At 36.2% G+C, this 21,607-nt stretch overlaps 1 protein-coding gene across 1 annotated transcript; it reads left to right on the top strand.

Moving 5' to 3' along the window:
* Positions 1-5,150: 5,150 nt before the first annotated feature.
* PUS7L (pseudouridine synthase 7 like) lies at positions 5,151-21,256 on the top strand (the record flags this gene model as incomplete). The annotated part of the gene is made up of 7 exons (XM_079714809.1): positions 5,151-5,305; positions 7,062-7,254; positions 10,219-10,317; positions 13,685-13,766; positions 15,301-15,581; positions 19,302-19,355; positions 20,930-21,256. Exons 1-7 carry the CDS (start codon positions 5,175-5,177, stop codon positions 21,254-21,256), a joined length of 1,167 nt encoding a protein of 388 aa, XP_079570935.1. The 5' UTR covers positions 5,151-5,174.
* Positions 21,257-21,607: the final 351 nt, after the last annotated feature.

Here is a 21,607-nt window from a genome sequence, read left to right as displayed (position 1 = left end):
AATTAATGAACCAAAAAATTGTGGAAAGTTTTATATATTAGTTTAAATTTGTTTTACAAAAACTATGAATAATTGGAGAGACATGTTCAAGGGAGAAATTGATGGTTCACCAGAGGATAGTATGAAGATACTGGGATACCTATAAGTACAAGAATAAAGAAAAAGACAAAGATAAACTTTGCCTATCCCAGATTTTGCTTAGGCCAGCCTTTTGTAAGAACAAAAATAGTTCATATAAAAAAATTCCTTAATAAGTAGACCTACCTAAAAAATAGAAAACTTAAAAAAAGCTTTTATTTTTAATTGTTATAAAATATACATAACATAAACTTTACCATTTTAACCATGTTTAAGTGTACAGTTTAATGGCATTAAGTACGTTCACATTGTTGTACAACTATCACTGCCATCCATCTCCAGAATCTTCATCTCCTCAGACTGAAACTCTATGTCTGTTAGACAATAACTCTCTATTCCCTTCTCCCCTAGCCACTGACCACCATCATTCTGCTTTCTGTTTCTGAATTTGACTACTCTAGGTATCTCATATAAGTGGAATCATACAACATTTGTCCTTTTGTGATTGGCTTATTTCACTTAGCTTATGGTTTATAAGGTTTACCTGTGTTGTGTGTGTGTGTTAGAATTTCTTTACTTTCTAAGGCTGTATAATATTCTGTTGTATGTATATATACATCTTGTTATTTTGTTTATCCATTCATCTGCCAGCGGACACAGTTGCTTCCATCTTTTGGCTATTGTGAATAATGCGGCTATGAACATGGCTATATTGGTTTAAGTTACTGTTTTCAGTTATTTTGGGTATATACCCAAAAATGGAATTGCTGGATCATAAGATAATTCTATGTTTAATTTTTTTTTTTCAGTACGCAGGCCTCTCACTGTTGTGGCCTCTCCCGTTGCGGAGCACAGGCTCCGGACACGCATGCTCAGCGGCCATGGCTCATGGGCCCAGCCGCTCCGCAGCATGTGGGATCTTCCTGGACCGGGGCACGAACCCGTGTCCCCTGCATCGGCAGGCGGACTCTCAACCACTGTGCCACCAGGGAAGCCCCTATGTTTAATTTTTTGAGGTAGTGCTATACTGTTTTCTTAGACGCTTTTTTGAAGAAAGAATTGTATGAAAAATTTAAGCGTCCAATGACATTTTCGTTTTAGGTGTTGCATTTCTCAGCTCTAGAAGTTTTATTTGGTTCTTTCTTAGGTCCTCAATTTCTTGTTATGTTCATGTTTTCCTATAGTCTTTGAGCCTTATTTATTTAGTTAGTTAGTTAGTTAGTTTTGGCTGCATTGCGTCTTTGTTGCTGCACACGGGCTTTCTCTAGTTGCTGCGAGCGGGGGCTACTCCACCTTGAAGTGCGTGGGCTTCTCATTGCGGTGGCTTCTCTTGTTGCAGGGCACGGGCTCTAGGCACATGGGCTTCAGTAGTTGTGGCACATGGGCTCAGTAGTTGTGGCTCACGGGCTCTAGAGCACAGTTTGAGCCTATTTTTAATGGGTCTTTAAAAATATTTGTCTGCTAATTTCATTTCTGTTGTTTCTGGGTCTGTTTCTGTTGACTGACTTTAATTTGGTTCATGGGTCATATTTTCCTGCTTCTTTGCATGTCCAGTACTATTTTTTGGAGGTCGAACACTGTGAGTGTTATCTTGTTGAGTGTCTGGATTTTGTTGTCTTATTTTAGAGAGTGTTGAACATGCTCTAGCAGGTAGGAAGTAGTTTGCAGGTCCATCTGAGGCTTCATCTTGAATTTTATTAACGGAGGTCTAGAGTAGGCTTTACGCTAGTGCTGTCATATAGCTCTACTATGTATTTAAGGAGCCTATCCACACTGGACCTGATAGAGATGAAAACTACTAGAATTTGAGCTGGTGTTTTAATGGGATGAGTCTTTGGGGCATTGGGAAATAACGAGTATATTTTGAATGGGGGTGGGACATAAAGTATTAGAGCCAGAAGATAGATTCTCAGCATCTGAGAAGACTCTCAGTGGCTGGTGTGAAGAATGGAACATGACAGAAGTGATGGTGTGTGATGTCTAAGGCTAGGTCATAAAAGGTATTGCACTTTTTGCGCACAGTTCTTGGATTGCTCACTCTGGGGTAAGCTAGCTACCAGACTTTAAGATATTAAAGCAGCTCTTTGGAGAGGAAATGAGGCCTTCCGCCAATAGCCAGTACTAACTTGCCAGCCATGTGAGTGAGTGATCCCCTTGGAAATGGATCCTCCAACTCTCGTCAGGAGTTTTGAGTAACTGCAGCCCTAGCCACATCGTGCTGCAACCTCCTGAGAGAGCCTGAGCTAGAACCACCAAACCACGGTGCTCTTGAATTCCTGATCCAGAGAAGTTCTGAGAGATAAGTGAACATTGTAAGCCAGTAGGGTTTGGGGCAACTTGTTACACAACACTAGATAAATGATATGTAACATTTAATTCTAGGCGTGCAGATTACTAATCAGCAAGGAACTCAAGGGGTCACCTATGCAGATTTCTGGAACACGTTCTCTTACTCTGCCCTATGAATTCCGGCCCACTGGGCCTTCTTGAACTCCAGCCTCAGCGAGACCACTGTGCTCTACTTGGATTCCTCCTCCCTGGCCCAGAAAGTACCTCTAGTTAGAAAACCATGGTATTTTAAGACTCACCTCGTTTGTTTTGCCTTTCCTTTTGGATCACAGTTCTGTGATGCCTTTAGTCCGGGGTTGAAAGACAGGTGTTTCATATGTTTTGTCTAGTTTTCTGTTTGTTAACGGTGGGAGTTCAAGGTTGGTACCAATTATTCCAACATGGTGCTAGAAGTGGAAGTCTCTAAAATTGAATTTTAAAATTTAGCATAGTTGATTTTCTTTTTCAATACTTCATTTATTCCAAGTAATTAAGAAAATATTGTAAATCTTATAAATTAAACATAAATTTGGTGTTTACATTTTCTTATATGCGCCAATATTATTTACTAACTTAATGAGATTTCAATGTAAAAAAGACAAGTTTAAATCAATTAGACATTTTTAATTGGAATTACTTGAGTTTCATTACCTTAAACATTCCAAGTGCATAAGACATTCATTAACACAAATACTAAAAACCATGAGTTTGATCATCTTAAATATTTCTATTCTAAATTCTCTATCTTCATGGATAAAATATGCCTATGCACTAAGGCTAATCAGCAACAAACTGATATAATCTCAAACAATTTGGAGGCTCCTTCTTAGATGGCTGAGCTTGCCTAATGACCTATGAGTGACACGCCTAGATTGTCAGGGACAGATTTGACACATTGAACTCTAGTTATCAAACACATGTACTTTAAAACTTTAAGTGTTGCTCTCCTAGCCTTCTTATTTTATATAATACACTTTCTTGGTCTGTTTTTCACAGTTTGTACCTCCTAGCCAGGCTGCTGCAACACTTTTAAGATATTTTAGTGGTGTCTGTCTAATTCCATAGATTTGGTATATTTGGAAGACTACAAAATTTTTTCACATTATTACTAATTGATTCTGAAATGTTTGGTTCCAGGACTAGTATAGCTCTTATAAATTATTGTGAACCCCAAACAGCTTTTGTTTATGTGTTAATTATATTTAACCTGTTATCAATTTAAAATGAATTTTGAAAGATATGAATTTATTTAAAATAATCTATTTTACTTATCGATGAAGGTGGTCAAAAGGTACAAACTCCCAGTGATAAAATAAATAAGTCCTGGGATATAATGTACAGCATGGTGACTACAGTTACTAATACGGTGTTGTATATTTGAAAGTTGCTAAAGGAGTAGCTCTTAACAGTTCTCATCACAAGGAAAAAAATTTTGTAGTGATCATTTCACAATATGTACACATATTGAAGCATTATTGCTGATTTTAAAAACTTTTTCATCAATGCATGTTTTTCTTCATATTTTTGAGACTTGCTATTTTCATGTTTTTTGAGGTTATTTATATAGAGATCTAAAGAACGTACAGATCTTTCCCTTTCTTTTAAACAGCATGATTTCTAAAGTGTAGATATTACAAGCTTTTGTTTAGCTATTTCATATGTTCAGAGATAGATAGATAGATAGGTAAATTTCACATCCTTCTACTTCCTGAGTCACATGTATGTTAAATGTTCATTTTTCTTAGAGCATTCCTCAGAGAGACCCATGTAGCTGCTGATGACAGTTACAAGAGGTGAACAAAATAGAAATTATTCTGCAGAAAACTTTGAATTTCCTTTTCATGATTTGAGGGAAAAGGGCAGTACTTTGAAGCATCTTATATGTATATGGTGAACTGAGGATTGAGGTATTTTGTTACTGTCAGTGTTGGCAGGTTATATAGGCCAACAAGTTGGGGGGCTTTTTTGGTGGCTGTTACTGCGCTTGTTCCTCCTACCTCTTCTGCAACCTTACTCCTACCCTCTCATCTAGTAGACATTTGAAGCAGCTACCACGAAGCAAGTATGGTTTTATTTACTGGTTTGCTGACCTGGAACTCCTAGTCCGTGGGGTGCACAAACTTAAAGAGATAAATTATAACATGATGTTCAGTGTCACAATATAGATAATGACAGCTAGTGGAGACATGCAGATTTAAGTAAGTAACTTCCTGTAAAGTTCATTTATTCATTCATTCAATAAATACTTGAATACTTACTATGTGTTAGGCTGAAGATATAATGGTCAATAAGACAAACGTGATTGCTGCTGTGGCCATTGGGTCTTGAAGCATGAATAGAAGTATGGCAAATAGTAAATGGAGGGAGCACATGAAGGCTTTAGTCCATCCAAGGATTGTGAGGAGTTCTCTGTGTTAGGATTATAGGTTATATGAATGGGAGTGGCACATGCGGAGACTGGAAGGGTAGATTAGGGCCAATGTGACTGGGGCCAGTATGAACGTCAGATGAGGGAATTTGGATTTTTTTTTTTTTCTGTAAGCCTTTAATGAGCCCACTAGCATTTTAAAAATGAGCGCTGAAATCCATGAGGTTTTGTATTTTACTGGTTGTATTTTGATTAAAAAGTACTCATTGTTTAAATTAGTGATTTGATTCATTATAATGATCTGTCTGCTAAGAATGTAATTGATGTATGTTAGCTGCTTTTTTTGTAATCGGGGATTGTTTTTGTTTCAGCCTTTACCCTACGAAAAGAAAATCTGGAAATGTTTGAAGCAGTTGGTTTTTTAGCTATCAAGCTTGGAGTGATTCCTTCAGATTTTAGTTATGCAGGACTTAAAGACAAGAAAGCCATCACTTATCAAGCAATGGTTGTTAGAAAAGTGACACCAGAGAGGTAATAAGATGTTACTTTAAAGGACAGACTTTATTTTCTTATTGCATCAAAAACTCAGAATAATACTGGGAGCATATTAACCTCACTATTAATAGTAATTGATTACAGGCTTACTCAGCACATATTCTGCATTAATAGTATAATTATCTTCTAAATAGAGTTTTGTTTTGTTCAACAACAAAACAAAACTCTATTTAGAACTCTAAACTCTATTTAGAAACAAAACTCTATTGAACAACAAAACAAAACTCTATTTAGAAGATAATACATGTTTATTTAGAAGATAGTACATGTATTATTTAGAAGATAATACGTGTATTTAGAAGAAATACATGTTTATTATAGAAGATTTAGAAAATAGAAAAAAGAATAAAAAAGAAATTAAATGTCCCTAAAAGTTCTCTTACTCAGAAATAACCACAATAACATTTTGATCCATTTCCTTCCAGTCTTTTTTCAAATACTATGCTACATACAGATGCTACAAAGCCATTTTTTACATATGTGAAAATCGCACTGTATGTGTAATTTATATTTTACTTATAAAAATAATTAGTATTCTTAATGAAAATTTATGTCATGAAATATTTCAGAGTCATGTTCATTATACAGACTAATTTATTTGACATTCCTCTGTTTTGGGACATAGAAATTTGTTCCAGTTTTTCACTGTAAATACTACTGTGATTAATATGATTGTACTTAAATCTGTGCCTTGTGGATACTCTCCTCAAGATAAAGTTCAGAAAGTTGAATCATTGAACCAAAATTCTGCCTAACTTGATGTAATATTGATATATTAATCTTTAGTCATCAGATGTTTAAGTACTCACTACTTGCAGGTAGATGTTTCTAAGTTGTTATACGTGGGACAAAAAAAAATTGTTCATGATTTTGTCTTTGTGGTCAAGAAGTGCAGTATAGTAAGAGAGAATGACTTTAGATGTTAAAAGGTATTTAGATGTTAAAAATTAGTTTTTAACCATCAAAGACAAAGCAAGTTATTAGTTTCTAGGAGGAGCAGGTACTTTGATTTGGCTTATGGGTAGGGAATTTTAATTACCCATCAACTAACAGTAAGATTTTAGCAGTTGCAGAAAATCTGAAGATAGTTTAGAGGCGCAGTAAGCTAAAAAGTCTGCCTAATAAAGCAGACATAGTTCCTGTAAGGACTACAGAAAATATGATGTAAAGAAGAATTTACATCAGTTCTTACAGGATCTTAAAAGTTAGGCTAAGACAGTTGGAATCCATTATTTAGATGTTGGTGAAAACTTGAAAATTCAAATAAGGAAGTGTTCAGAGCAGAATTTTAGGAAAATCCTCTGGCACTAGTGGTTTTTTGGTAACATTGGAGAAAGAGAGACTGAGGAGGAAAGGAGCAAAGTCTAAAGACAGGAAGAGCAGAGAACAGTTAAGAGGTTCTATCCCTTGCACTAAGAAGTCAGAAGGCTACATAGATAGAATAGTAGCATTAGTAATATGTGTTCCAGTTCTTAAAATAACTCTTAATATAATCCTATGATAAAGCGTTTTTAGTGTACATTCGTTGAAATAAATGAAAGATGTGTTTTTGAAATAGTTCCCCCAATTTTTGTTTTAGTATTCGGATATAAGTGGTTATCTGCCAACTGTCATTTAAACTTTATTTAAACTAATTTTTTGACATTTTAACATAATTTTTTAATGTTTAAGCATTTAAACTAATTTTTTAAATGTAAGATTTAACTGAGTCTATATGATTTATCACTTATAGGTTGAAAAATATTGAAAAAGAAATTGAAAAGAAAAGAATGAGTGTGTTTAATATTCGGTCTGTAGATGATTCCCTTAGACTCGGTCAGCTCAAAGGAAATCACTTTGATATTGTCATCAGAAATTTAAAAAATCAAATAAATGATTCTGCAAACCTGAGAGAGAGAATTTTGGAGGCAGTAGAAAATGTTAAGGTAAGAAAACAGCACTTTTAAAAAAATTAATTAATTTATTTTTGGCTTAGTTGGGTCTTAGTTGCTGTACGCAGGATCTTTCATTCCAGCATGTGGGCTTCTCTCTAGTTGTGGCACGTGGGCTCTAGAGTGCGCGGGCTCTCTAGTTGTGGTGAGCGGGCTGAGTTGCCCCACAGCAGGTGGGATCTTAGTTCCCCAACCAGGGATCAAACCCGTGTCCCCTGCATTGGAAGGCGGATTCTTAACCACTGGACTACCAAGGATGTCCCAAAACTGCACTTTAAAATAGAGTATTATAGGAAAATCTTTATAGTCCCTCCCTTTACATTGAGATAAGAAGGGAAATTTTTCTTTTTCTTTTGTACCTTTTCTTTTTATTGCATGTATAATTATTTTTAAATGATAATTAGGGCCATTTGACTTATTTTTTTATTTTTCTTCTTAGTACACATTTTTGTATTGAAAAAACACAACTTTAGTGTAATAAAAATTGTATAGTGTTCCTCAGTGTGGGGGTAAAAACTACCTGCATAAAAAGACAGATTTTTTTTTTTAAGTATCTGCCATATAGAGTAGTATTTCAGGCAAAGAGATTAATTTTGGGGGAAACTTTGTCTAGTAATTCTTTTCAGAAATCTTTGGCAAATAGTTTTTATATTACTTTTCAGAATCTTCTTTTCAATCTAATTTTGAATTTTGTTTCAGTGTATACAAATGATAAATCATATACATTTTGTCTTACAGTAAAAAATTACCATAAGTTTTTAAATAACATTTGCCAGGCATCTAAATATGTACATGCAACCATAGCCTTCATTCTGATCATGTAGACTATGGGTTCAGCAAACTTTTTTCTGTAAAGGGCCAGATAATAAATGTTTGTGGTTTTGTAGGCATATGGTCTCTGTTGCAGTTACTCTACTGCTGTTGTGTGGAAGCATCCATGGGCAATATGTAAATGAATGAGCATGGCCATGTTCTAATAAAACCTTGTTTATACAAAAACAGGTGTTGGGCCAGATTTGACTTGTGGGCCAGTTAATAGCTTGCTAACTCCTCATCTAGACCCATAATTCTCAACCTGGGGTGCTTTTAAAAAATTTCAGCAGTCCGTCTCTTCTCCCAAACCAATTAAATAAGAACATTTGGGGATGCAGCTTAGACATTAGCATTAAAAAAAAACAAAACTCCCTAAGTGATTCTTCTCTACAGCTAACACTGAGAAACACAGATCTAAGTTTCTGACCACAAAGACCTTTTTACACAATTTTATGCCTCTCCAGCAGGAAAACAAACAAACAGAAATCAGGTTTTAATCAATGTCATGCCTAACAGGAAAATATCTTCCAACTAAAGATTTTTAAAATCTTTAAAATATACAGGCATTCCCTGATTATATACTCTTTATATGGTTGTTTTTTCCTTTTCTTCTAGACCTACCTAAGATTCTTTTTTTTTTCCCCCTGATAAACTATTAAAAAGATATCCCTTAGAAAAGGGAGTGGGGTTTTCTGAACTCTGATAGCATTTATTGTCAGACTTTCATTTGGTATTTATGCATATACATTTTAAAATCCCCATTAGGAATAATCTTAGATTTAGCCAACTTTCCTTTAGTTCTCATGATGAGGGGAACGAAGTTGAGAAGTCCTGAAAATAAGAAGTTTTTGGAGTTTTGTTTTAAAGGGTTATAAACCTTTTGTTATATAACCAACCCTAAGTAATTTGGAGGGGTACTTAAAACTCTTCTGGTGTTTGGAGGATATTGTGTAATGTTATTTTTCCAAATTTGAAATAATTAAAAGTATTTAACTATGAGATTTAATACAGGGAGTACTTATTCTATCTGCAGTTGATCTTTGTGGCATGAGGTCAGGACGCAGTTCCTTGTGTACCATGCTGATTACAAATTATCTTAGCATCTTTTATTGAACAGTCCTGGAGTTGGTGCTTGATAATCATTGTTGAATGAATATATATTCCCCCATAAAGTGAGTGTAGAGAACTCTTTTGTCTTTCAAGAAACCATCTGGGCCTGGGGTTTGCTTTGTGAGAACATGTTTAACCACTGACCAATGTCTTTAATGGTTGCAGTGGTAAATTACAATTTTCTGTTCCTGCTGAAGTGACTCCATGCCCTTGCCTTGGTCCAGGCTTTCAGAAACTGAGATAATCGAAAAACCAACCATTATATATAAAGAAGCCAAGACTTGCTGGGTTTGAAAATAAATCTGCTTTGTATTTCAAGCATCTCCGGACAGCAGAAGTCTCAAAATCAGAAGGAGCTTAAGGGCAAAGTGCAGATCCAGTACTAAGTAACCAGTACATCCCAGTTTTCCCAGAACTTTCATGAGTTTAGCACCAAGAGTCCCACATTCCAGAAAACTCCTCAGTAATGTGAATGAACAGCTGACGTATTTTTAAAGATTTTTCACTTATTTTCTAACTTCTAATCATTTGTTCTTTTCCTTTCTATATTTTAACTGTATAGTGTTTCTCAGCCCATTTGGTATCCATGTGCGTATTGCCAATTACAAGATTCTTTTATTGAAATAAATACAACAAGAAAGACTTGATTACATATTCCGACACAATAATTGTATTTATTTATCTTAGTTTGGGGCTATAACAGAGAACCATAGACTGGGTGATTTTTAAACAAGAGAAAATTACTTCTCATAGTTCTGGAGGCTGGAAGCCTAAGATCAGGGTTCCTGCCTGGTCTTCTTATTGTATTCACACACTGCAGAAATAGAGTGGGCAAGTTCTACCACCATTTCTTATAAGGGCACTAATCCTATTCATGAGGGCTCTATCCTCATGACCTAATTACCTCTCCAAATCCCCACCTCCAAACACCATCAGATTGGAGGTTAGGATTTCAACATATGACTTTTGGTGGCTCACAGGCATGCGGTCCATAACAATATACTTTTAATTAATTGATTGTTCTTGTATTTATAGAATAAAGGGTTTGTGAATTACTACGGACCACAGAGATTTGGGATGGGAAGGAAAGTTCACACAGACCAAATTGGATTGGCTTTGCTGAAGAGTGAAATGGTATGGATTCTTTAAAAGTATGGACTTAGCTGTTTTGTCAGTTGTCCTTACTACATAAGCCCGCTCCTTGCTTTCTTAACCCAGCATATAAATGCAGCTTTACCGCCACATACATATACCATACATTACATCATGTTTATTGGGCAGCCACTATATTCTTGGTATCACATTATAACAAAGCAAACTGTATGTGATGCCCCTGTATTTAATACCTGCTTGAGACTAACGGGACTTGACCAGCACTCATCAAATTCTTAGTGAGCTGAATAGAGGATTTTGAGAAAGTTAAACCCTAATTCGAGAAATCTGGTATCAGATATTATGCGGGATAGGAATTCACCCAATGGCAGTGGAACAGCAAATTTGAAAAAGAAAATCTGGCTAGTTTCAAACGAAACTAAAAATGCATGTCACAAATAAGCCACATTTGCCCAATTATTATATTTTAAAAATGTATATTACATATATATAATTACATATTATATATACACATATTTTCACACTGGTTGCAGTACACATAATAGAGAAAAACCACAAAACTATGAAAATTATATATTTGAGCAAATGCAGTATTATTCATATTACAGTGTCATGCTTATTCATTTGTGTTCTGATATGCTTTCTTGAGTGGAAGAGAAAGGAACAGTAAAAGCACTTGTGAGAAGCATTGTGCATGTGAACATCATCTTACACATGGAAATAAGGTTGACAGCTGGTGCTGTAGACCACATCTGCAAAACTGCAGTCAGTCTGGGCTTAACATTTCAGAGGGAGTTTAGCAAGTGGGATATAACTGATATGATAAAGGGTCTAGAAACTGTATTGATGAAAAATGATTAACTGAACAGTGTTTTTTCAGTCTAGAATCTGAAGAGGAAATTAACTTATAAGGTATTGGAAATTTTGTCATATGGAAGAAGAATTTAATAGTTAGGGGTCTGAAGAATGCATCATGTGTTCTGTTTGAGTTCTGCCAGTTGTCAAATATGTCACTATAGGCAGGTTAATTAATTTTCACAGCCTCGGTTTTCTTATCTGTAACATGGACATAATACGTATTTTACAAGGTGTTCGTGAGAAGTAAATGAGATAACTTTTGTGAAAGCACCTAGCGTAGTGTCAGGCTCATAGTAAGATGAATGTTCAAAAATATGATTAGACTGTTAATTGTCTGGTTTTAACAGTGGTAGAATTTCAGGGGGCCAAGTTTTAGCCTAGTGTAAGAAAGACTTTTCTAACAGTTGTCCAAAGAAATGGGCTTTCTCCTCTGCCACCCCCCACCCCAAGAACTGGAAATTCCTCTTGCTATCATTACATTTAAACAAAAGCTGGCTGGCTACCCCTTCAATGGCTACCTCTTTCAAACTTCATATTCCATGCTCCTAATTATTTGTTAACTTGCTAGACTATTGGTTATCAACTATTGCTGTGGAACAAATTACCCCAAAACTTAGTGGATTAAAACCACAAGCATTTATTATCTCACTATTTCTGAGGGTCAGGAATCTGGGAGCAGCTTAGCTGGGCATTTTTGCATCAGAGTCTCTTATGCATTTACAGTTATCTATCAGCCTGGGTGATCTCTGAAAACTTGAGTGGGTACCGAGGATATACATCCAAGCTCACTCTCATGGTTGTTGGCAGGAACCTTGAGTTTCTTCACATAGTGGTACTCGTGGCATGGCTTCCCCTGGAGAGAGGAGTCCAAGAGCACAAAAGAGAGAGAGAGAGAGAGACCACAACAGAAACCTCATGGATAACCAACAAGGACCTACTATATAGTACAGAGAACTCTGCTCAATATTATGGAACAACCTAAATGGGAAAAGAATTTGGAAAAGAATAGATACATGTGTAGGTATAGCTGTATCACTTTGCTGTATACCTGAAACTATCACAACATTGTTAGTCAACTGTATTCTGACATAAAATAAAAAGTTAAAAAAAAATAGGGTCATATATCTCTTGACATACTCTCTTTGCTAAAGGAAATAGAATATTCCTTCAGAGAAATGAAATGAGAAAAAAGTTGCAGTTTGGTAAAATGGAGGGGAGTAATTCCTTTTCAGAGGATACAGTTTTTAGCCTCATAAAAGTTCTTTAGAAATAGAGCATTTATTCCTTTCTTCATTCATTCATATCAATAAATATTCATTGAATAAAAAAAGAAAAAAGAAACTTCAGTGTCTTTCATAGCCTAATCTTGGGAGGGACAGACCTTCACTACTTCCGTATTCCACGGTCACGCAGACCAGCCCTGATGACTGTGGGAGAGGACTGCCCAGGCGTGAGCACCAGGTGCTTGAGACCATTGGGGCCTGTCTTAGAGGCTGGCTCCCACAGCTGGAAAGGCAGATTTTTTTTTTTCCTTTTGCTTGAAGCACGCCCTCCCCAACCTTTACATTCCTTATGTCTCAATTTAAATTCTCATCCTACTACCCAAGAATTAGTGAATTCCCCTTATCTTGTGACTGCACAGCCTCCTAGACTTCCCATCTCAGGTTTGATTACATTTTATAATTATTGCTTATTTAATATTTTCCAGTAAACAGAGACCACAAGTCTCTTGCTCAACACTCTATCCCTGGTATCTCCACAGTGCCTAGCACATGGTAGATGCTTAATAGTATTTGTTTTAATGAATGAATAATGTTAACAGAAGAATGAGTGGGAGATTAGGTTTCTTGACCTATTTTAAGATCCTTTCCTACTCTAACTCTAAGGCACATACTTAGAAATAAGTTGTGCTGGAGACAGTGATAAAATATAGGAACTAGTAGATAACTTTTTTTTTAAAGGAGGATCTTTTAATCTATTTAGGTTTTAAAAGAAAATATTAAAGTTGGCAATTTTTAAAAATGACTTTGCTGCGTACCGCAAAAAAAAAAAAAAATGGCAATTATTTTTAAGACCACAGAATTCTGAGACTTGAGAGCACAAATGAAATTAGTGGCTTGCCATTCCCCTATGCTTGTTCCTTCCCTTATTTTTCTTGTGTATTTTTGTTGACTAAGTCTGAGTTTTATGTCATCACTTAATACTTGCGTTCATAGTTCGATGATAGAGGCAAAGAATGACAGAAGAAGAACTGTGGAAGTAGTGGGGGAGCACTTTTCCAGTCCATAATATTTTAAACCTATGTATCAGGTTGCTTTGTACAGGAAGTTAATTCTAAATTTAACATTGTTTAACTTTTGAACACTTAAAGACAAAATTGCCATGTAAAATATCATGTTAAATGCTTATTCTTGTTCCTTTGTTAAATGTCTGGCATTTGTTAGATGTCAGACAATTTGTACCTTTTTTAAAAAAAGTAAGTAATTTTTCATTTTCATTTAACATATGTTTGCTTGTTTGGTTTTTAAAGGTGAAGGCTGTAAAATTATTTCTCACACCAGAAGATTTGGATGATCCTGTAAATAGAGCAAAGAAATATTTTCTTCAAACTGGTACTTAAAAAGTTTCTTTACCCCTTACATAACCATGCAGATACATAAGTGTTATGTCAGCAGGAGGGCATTCATTACAACATAAATATGATAAGAAATAGACTAATATATTGTATATTTAAGCATTTTTATTACGTGCCCTATGCACTCCTTTTTTGGCCAGATCTCTGGGATTTTTGTCCCAATTCTTGCTTGGGGGTAGGGGTGAGGGAAAAGATGCTTTCTGAGTTTTTCTTGGCCTAAATCCTCGAAGGATTTAGGTATTGATGAAGTATAATTCACTACAATCAGAGGAGACTGAAAAAATAAACTAAATAAAAGTACATTTGTTATATCTGATACTTTGTGCATTGTTTTTGATCTAGTTACCATTTAGCCCTGATTTCTGATTTTGAAAACTTTAGCCCAATATATGTAGAATGCTTAATGAGAAGCACTAAAAAAAAGTTGTTATGAGTGTGGGTTCTACAGTCAATCTACGTAGGTTTAACTCAACTTTAGTACTTCCCAGCTGTACAGTCTTGTGCAAGTCATTTAGTTTCATTCTTTTAGTTTCTTCATCTGCAAACTGAAGCTAATAATGGTACCTGAAAGACTGTCATGAGATTTAAATAAGATAATAGATATAATGCTTTTAATATAGTGCCTGGCACGTTCTGAATACTGAATAAATATTACTTGTATTTAAACAATAACGGCAACCGTAGCGTTTTAGAGTCACTCAAATATATGATCAACATATACGTGCATATTGAATTTCACTTGCATTGAAATAAAGGACATCAGTTTTCAAATATCTCCATTCATTGTTTTAAATTATGTACATATTACCTATATGTAATGATTCATAGGAGAAAAATATTTTTATGCCACACCAGAATCTGTAAACAGTGTGAGCATTTCAAATTGTTAGGAGTAATCTAAGTAATACTAAGGAAAATTCAAAATTGCATCTATTGTAGGGTCCTGAGAAAATAATTTCCTTTTGGCAGTGATTCTTAAACTTTAGTGTGCTTAAGAAATCTGGTGCATTTATTAAAATGCTGAATCCAAGGCCCTACCTGAATAAGCATCTTTGCCATGGAGTCCAGTAACCTAATTTTAAAAAGCATCCTACTAGCAAGACCTGATAGTACACTTGAAGGATCCAGATGTCAACCCTTTCTTATTCAAAAAATTCTGTGTAAAATGTCTATAATAGCTCTTTAAAAATCTCTAAGCTCGGGTTTATGTAATGCTTTAAAAAAAAAAAAGTCCTCTAAATAACTGCAAATTAGTTTATCTCCATCCTGAAGTTGGAGTTACTAATGTGCTCTTTTTAAAGCAGGGAAAGTGATTGAGCCATATAATTAATGATCTTTATTAAAAACAAACAAAAAACCTCTTCAAGTGTAGCTCTGGTGTATAGTTGGTGCTGAGCATCATTTTCATATTCAGGTTCCCAGGATAGCTCAGTTCATTTAGAGAGCGTGGTAAAGGTCTTAATAACTGGCCTTTAAATAAAAGTGACTAACTGATCTTTGCTTTATTTCAGAGGATGCTAAAGGCACACTTTCACTGATGCCTGAATTCAAAGTTCGGGAGAGAGCATTGTTGGAGTCCTTGCATCGCTTTGGCGTGACAGAGGAGGGCTGTATCCAGGCGTGGTTCTCTTTCCCCCATTCCATGCGCATATTCTATGTTCATGCATATAGCAGCAAAATCTGGAATGAGGCAGTATCTTACAGACTTGCAACCTATGGATCAAGAGTGGTGGAGGGTGATTTGGTCTGTTTGGATGAAGATATTGATGATGAGCATTTACCAAGTAGTAAAGTAAGTGTCATTTCATCAAGAGTAGTTACCACACCAGGAATACTAATTTTCAGAAGCCCTTATTTTAGAAACAATTTAAAACTAAACATGCTCTTCTTCTTTTTTTTTTTAACTTATATTTGCTCATCTCCTGCTTCTACTCTGCTGTCAGCTAACGCTTAACATGCTATTGAATGGAAAAATAAAAATAGTGGTATGAAATGAAAGTTACAAAGATGCAATTTTACAACTTGCTTTTTTCCCTCTTAACAGTATCTTAGAGGCATTTATATTAATGAAATATAATTTTGTATTGTAAAAATTGATCCTTCCATTTCCTGCCCATCCAACTAGTATTTTTATAGTATTTTAATCTCTGTGGGATTGAACTAAATAATGAAATTTAATTCCATAAATCATGTAAGGAAATTTATTTTATAGTATTGTAATGCAAAAAGAGCAGACTATTCTCCATCATTATCTTAATTCAATCTCACAAATATATTTTAAAAATTAATGAAGGGATTTGAGTAGTGCTTTTGTATATAACATCATAAAATCATTGACCTTTAGAGGACAAAAAGATTTTAGAGACCCTCTTTTCTAATTCCCATTTTATAGAAATGAAATTGAGACCCAGGCTAGAGAGGAGACAGATTAAGTGACATAGGTAGCACTTAATCTGTTGTCTGATTCCAAGCCAAGATTAGTCTCTACTAGAGAAATTGTGGAGTATAGAAAAGGTGTCAGCATCTAGAGGTAGAGCATGGCCCAGTTTTTCAAAAATGGAGAAAAATAGACTGAACTTTCCATAAAGGAAGCTTGATCTAAATTAATGGCAGAGTTCTAGATGTATGAATTAAGGATTTTTTTGGTTTCAAGTGATGGAAACTCACCTCAGACTAACTTAAGGAAAACAGACAGGAATTTCTTGGCCCTCATAACTAAAAGTGCATGATTGATTCAGGCACAGCTGTATCAAGGGGCTTAAGCAGTGTCCTAAATCATCCGTCTCATTTGCTTTATCTTGCAGCTCTGCTTTCCTCTCTGTTAGATCCATTCTCAGTTACTTCTCCAGAAAAGAGGGCTTTTCTTTCCTAACAGTTTCAGTCAAAGCCATGGAATTGAGCCTCAGTGGCTAGGAATGGCTTGGCTTGGGTCACATGTCCCCAGACCAGCTATTGTGGACTGGAGTATGTGATTGGCAAAACCTGTGTTCCAAGGGCTCCTTCCTGGAACCATCCCACCCAAACCACATTTAAGAAATGGGAGGGGGCTTCCCTGGTGGCGCAGTGGTTGAGAGTCCGCCTGCCGATGCAGGGGATACGGGTTCGTGCCCCGGTCTGGGAAGATCCCACATGCCGCGGAGCGGCTGGGCCCGTGAGCCATGGCCGCTGAGCCTGCGCGTCCGGAGCCTGTGCTCTGCAACGGGAGTGGCCACAACAGTGAGAGGCCCGCGTACCGCAAAAAAAAAAAAAAAAAAAAAAAAAGGAAAATGCAGGTACGCTACCAGAAAAGAGGGAGTAAAGGCTGAGTGATGAGTGAGCCAGAACAAAGATGTCTGCTTTACTGTTTTATTAAATGAATGGTTTATAAATATTTAGATAAGAAATTTATCACTAAGAGCATAAATCATTAAGAATGGTCATTTAACTGCGACACGGACTCTGAAACTGTGTAAGAAAAAATCTAGCAGCATCGTAGGTTTTATTTTACCTCATATGAGTGGAAGAAGAGATATGTCAGTTGATTCCATTTTGATAAATAATGAAAAAAGCACAAGTTTTTTAACACCTTTCAGAAAACATGTCCATTTAAATATTACCTAGGCAACACATTATTTAGTAGGTCAGCCATTTCTAATTCAGGTTTTCAGAAGTTAAAGGTTACTTTGACAAAATATAACAATAATCTCTGAAATGCATGTGTCTTATAAGGCTTCTTTGTTCCATGTAATATTTGCATGGATAGTTTTGTGATCAGGATTGAATCTGCTTTTCTTTCAGGAGATGTAGTAGAAAAGAGAATATTTTCTCCTTTACATTTTGCAGAGTTACCTTTTATTAGCAGCAAAAAGTGTCTATATTTTTAAGATCAATCATTTTATACTTTGTTAGCACTGAGAAAAGAAAAGGCAGGAACTGGAGTCTCAAGACATAAAATATGTATAACTGAATCACTTTGCTGTACATCTGAAACTAACACAGCATTGTTAATCAACTCTATTCCAATATAAAATAAAAAGTTAAAGAAACCAAAATAAAACCAAAAAAAGACATAAAATATGAAAAGGAAAAAGACAAACTAATATTTCTAATAAATGGTATATAGAACATGTCATGTTATGCATCTACATTAAAAATTGTAGGGGGCCTCCCTGGTGGCGCAGTGGTTGAGAGTCCGCCTGCCGATGCAGGGGATACGGGTTCGTGCCCCGGTCCGGGAGGATCCCATATGCCGCGGAGCGGCTGGGCCCATGAGCCATGGCCGCTGAGCCTGCGCATCCGGAGCCTGTGCTCAGCAACGAGAGAGGCCACAACAGTGAGAGGCCCGCGTACCGCAAATAAATAAATAAATAAATTAAAAAAAAAAAAAGTTGTAGGAAACTGAGTCCCTTTTTGATAGAATTACTAGGACTACCGATATATCTTAATTTCAGGTGACTTGGCAGATTCTTGTATAGTTTTTTTGTGAACAAGGTGGAGAAATGTGAGTTAGACAATGAGAATGGTGAATTCATCTTTGCAGAGCAGCCATACAGCAAAATCATGTTCGTTAATTTATCGATTGATATCAACCTGGAGGGAGTTCTCTAAAGACAAAACATGGTACTCTGTACTTGACCATGTTTGTTCAGTATTTTCATAAATTGCTTAAATTGCAGCATTGTCGGTATGCTTATGAATTTGTGAAAGACAAAAAGCTGGAAGTGATGCAAGAGAGATCATAGCCCCATGTATTTGGTCAGATCACATCTGGAGTGTTATGTCCATTTCTGAGTGCAGCAGTTAAAATGGGTTATTTACATGTAAACAAACAAATAAACCCAAAATGAGAAAACAAAAAAGGAGAGACATTATTGATAAGAGTAGGGAGAATTGGGAAAGCAAGCAGGTTTAGAGACGATCTAGACATTATATTATATGATGAATGCTTTAGGAAAATGAGGCTGTTGTAATCCTCATGGAATGATGGCAGCTGCCTTTATACTTGAGCTTTCATGTGCCAGAGAAATCAGAATTATTCTCTGTCCTAGAGCAACATTTCTCAAACGTAGCTTATCACTCACCTCTTCTTTTTGCCTCGTATGTGTGACACCTATTACTAGTCTATGAAACGCATTTTGAGAAGCACTACTTCTCATAGATTATTATGACATTTGTTAGGGACAGAGGTTGGGTGGTCTCACAGAGGCAGATTCTTGATTCAGCATAGTAAGAAAAAACAACTTTGCAATTTAGAAGAAGATCGTTGGTAACTGAGGTGAATGTGTTGCTTCAGAGTGTTAGCTGCCCAACCTTCTCCGTATATTTCCACGGAGTTATCAGGGCTTAAAGCAGGAAGAATCATTCTGATTTTTACGTAGTCTACTCCTCTGGAAAGAAATTGTGAAAAGATCTTGTTTGGGTATGTGTATATTCAGCTAAGGAGTCAAATTGTACATAACAGAGTTAGGGAAAATTGAGGGAATTTGGAACATTTGAAAATCATCTGTATTTTCATCATGTTTTTAAAAAATAGGTTCATCTAGTAACTGAAGAAGAGGAATCAGCTAATACATATGCAATACATCAGGTAAACTTGCTTAAAAATTAGTATCATTTAGATCTAAATGTACACATTGTGCCCAAAAGCCAATATATATTAACCAGTTCCCTTCCTTGCTCCTTTTTTTCACCACTTTTAATTCAGGTATAATTTATATACAATAAAATTCACTCTTCTCAGTTTACAGTTCTGTGAGTTTTGGTATACGTATACAGTCATATGACCACCACAAAAATCAAGATAAAGAACAGTTTCATGTCTCCCCCAAACTTCCTGAGCCCCTTTGTAGTCACTCCCCACCCCTAACTCAGCTCTTTTCTGTTCTATGGTTTTGCCTTTGAAAGAGTATCATAGAAATGGAATCATATAGTTTATGGCCTTTTGTGTCTGGCTTCTTTCAGTGAGCATAACGAATTTGAAATTCAGTCATGTTGTGTGTATTTGAGTTTTTTACCTTGTTCCTTTTTCTGACTACCTTTTGGCTGCGTTGGGTCTTCATTGCTCTGCGTGGGCTTTTCTCTAGTTGTGGCAAGCGGGGTCTACTCTTCGTTGCGGTACACGGGCTTTTTATTGCAGTGGCTTCTCTTGTTGTGGAGCACGGGCTCTAGGCATGTGGGCTTCAGTAGTTGTGGCACGTGGCTCGGTAGTTGTGGTTCGCGGGCTCTAGAGCGCAGGCTCAGTAGTTGTGGCCCATGGGCTTAGTTGCTCCACGGCATGTGGGATCTTCCCGGACCAGGGCTCGAACCCATGTCCCCTGCATTGGCAGGTGGATTCTTAACCACTGTGCCACCAGAGAAGCCCCATGTTTTTAAATAAGTAAGAGAAATGTAAAATTATCAGCCAAAATACCAGTTATGTGATTGAGTAGTAAAGGTTATTCTTTGTGTTCCAGAAAGAATATGCTTTTAGGATTGTATAACTGCACAAAGATGAAGTCTGTTGGGTAATTAAGTGTACCTCAACTTCTTGTTTCATCTCTTCTACATTAACAGCAGTTTGTCTGATAATATCTGACTTGAGTTGGTTGCCTTGGTAATTGAGTCCTTTTTTTCTGTTTAGATATACCACGCAAGTACAATATTTATTTATTTAGTTAGTTATTATCATTTTTTATATATTTATTTTTGGCTGCGCTGGGTCTTTGTCGCGGTGTGTGGGCTTCTCTAGTTGTGGCATGAGGGTTCCAGAGCGCGTGGGCTCTGTAGTTTGCGGTACGCGGGCTCTCTTGTTGAGACATGCAAGCTTGGTAGTTGTGGCGTGGGCTTAGTTGCTCTGCGGCATGTGGGATCTTAGTTCCCCGACCAGGGATCGAACCTGTGTCTCCTACATTGGAAGGTGGATTCTTAACCACTGGACCAACAGGGAAGTCCCTTAAGAGTCCTTCTTGATTTTAGTTGGCTCTTCTCTTTTCTGGGCAGCGTTAAAAAGAATCAAAGTAGTGTAATACTTAATAGCCTGTTTTAGGCTGATTGTAATGTTGATATCCTGAGTCTGTTTTTACTGATCCATGTCCCAGTCATAAAAGTAAATTTAAAATATGATCAAATATTTTTCCAAAGGCTGTTTCACATATCTTTTTTTTTTCCCCTTCCATTGCACAGGTGGTTCTTCCAGTGCTTGGATACAATATTCAGTACCCAAAGAACAAACTAGGGAAGTGGTACCAGGAAGTACTCGGCAGAGATGGACTACAGACATGTAGATTTAAAATACCTACTCTGAAACTGAATGTTCCAGGATGCTATAGAAAGATTTTGAAACATCCCTGTAATCTCTCATACCAACTAATAGAAGACCATGATATTGATGTCATGAAGGAAGGTTCCCACATCGATGAAGCAACTTTATCTCTTTTGATCTCTTTTGATCTTGACGCTTCGTGTTATGCTACCGTTTGTCTGAGGGAAATAATGAAGCATGACTTTTAAAACTGATCCCCTTAATATAATCGTGTATGTGCCACTTTTTAAAGGAAAGGGAGCTAAAGTTTCTTGAGCATCTACCATGTGCTAGGAGCTTTATAATTGTCATCTCCTTTAATTACACAACATCCTGGAAGTAGGAATTTGATACTAACATTCCAGAGGACGTATAGCTAGTAAGTGGCAGCATCTGAGTTGAGGACTCCAAAGCCTTTGTTCTTTCTATTATCTAATATCTCGGTGACCTTTAGTCTGTGCTATAAAAGTTAGTCTTTCTGGACTATTAGGAGCATATAATACTGCAGGATGACATTAAAGAAGATAACATTAAAGAAAAACATTTTTGGAGTAATGTTT

This window comes from Hyperoodon ampullatus (genome assembly GCF_949752795.1).
Source record: "Hyperoodon ampullatus genome assembly, chromosome: 11".
Classification (NCBI taxonomy): Eukaryota; Metazoa; Chordata; class Mammalia; order Artiodactyla; family Ziphiidae; genus Hyperoodon; species Hyperoodon ampullatus.
This window is presented reverse-complemented; position numbering and strand designations above follow the sequence as displayed.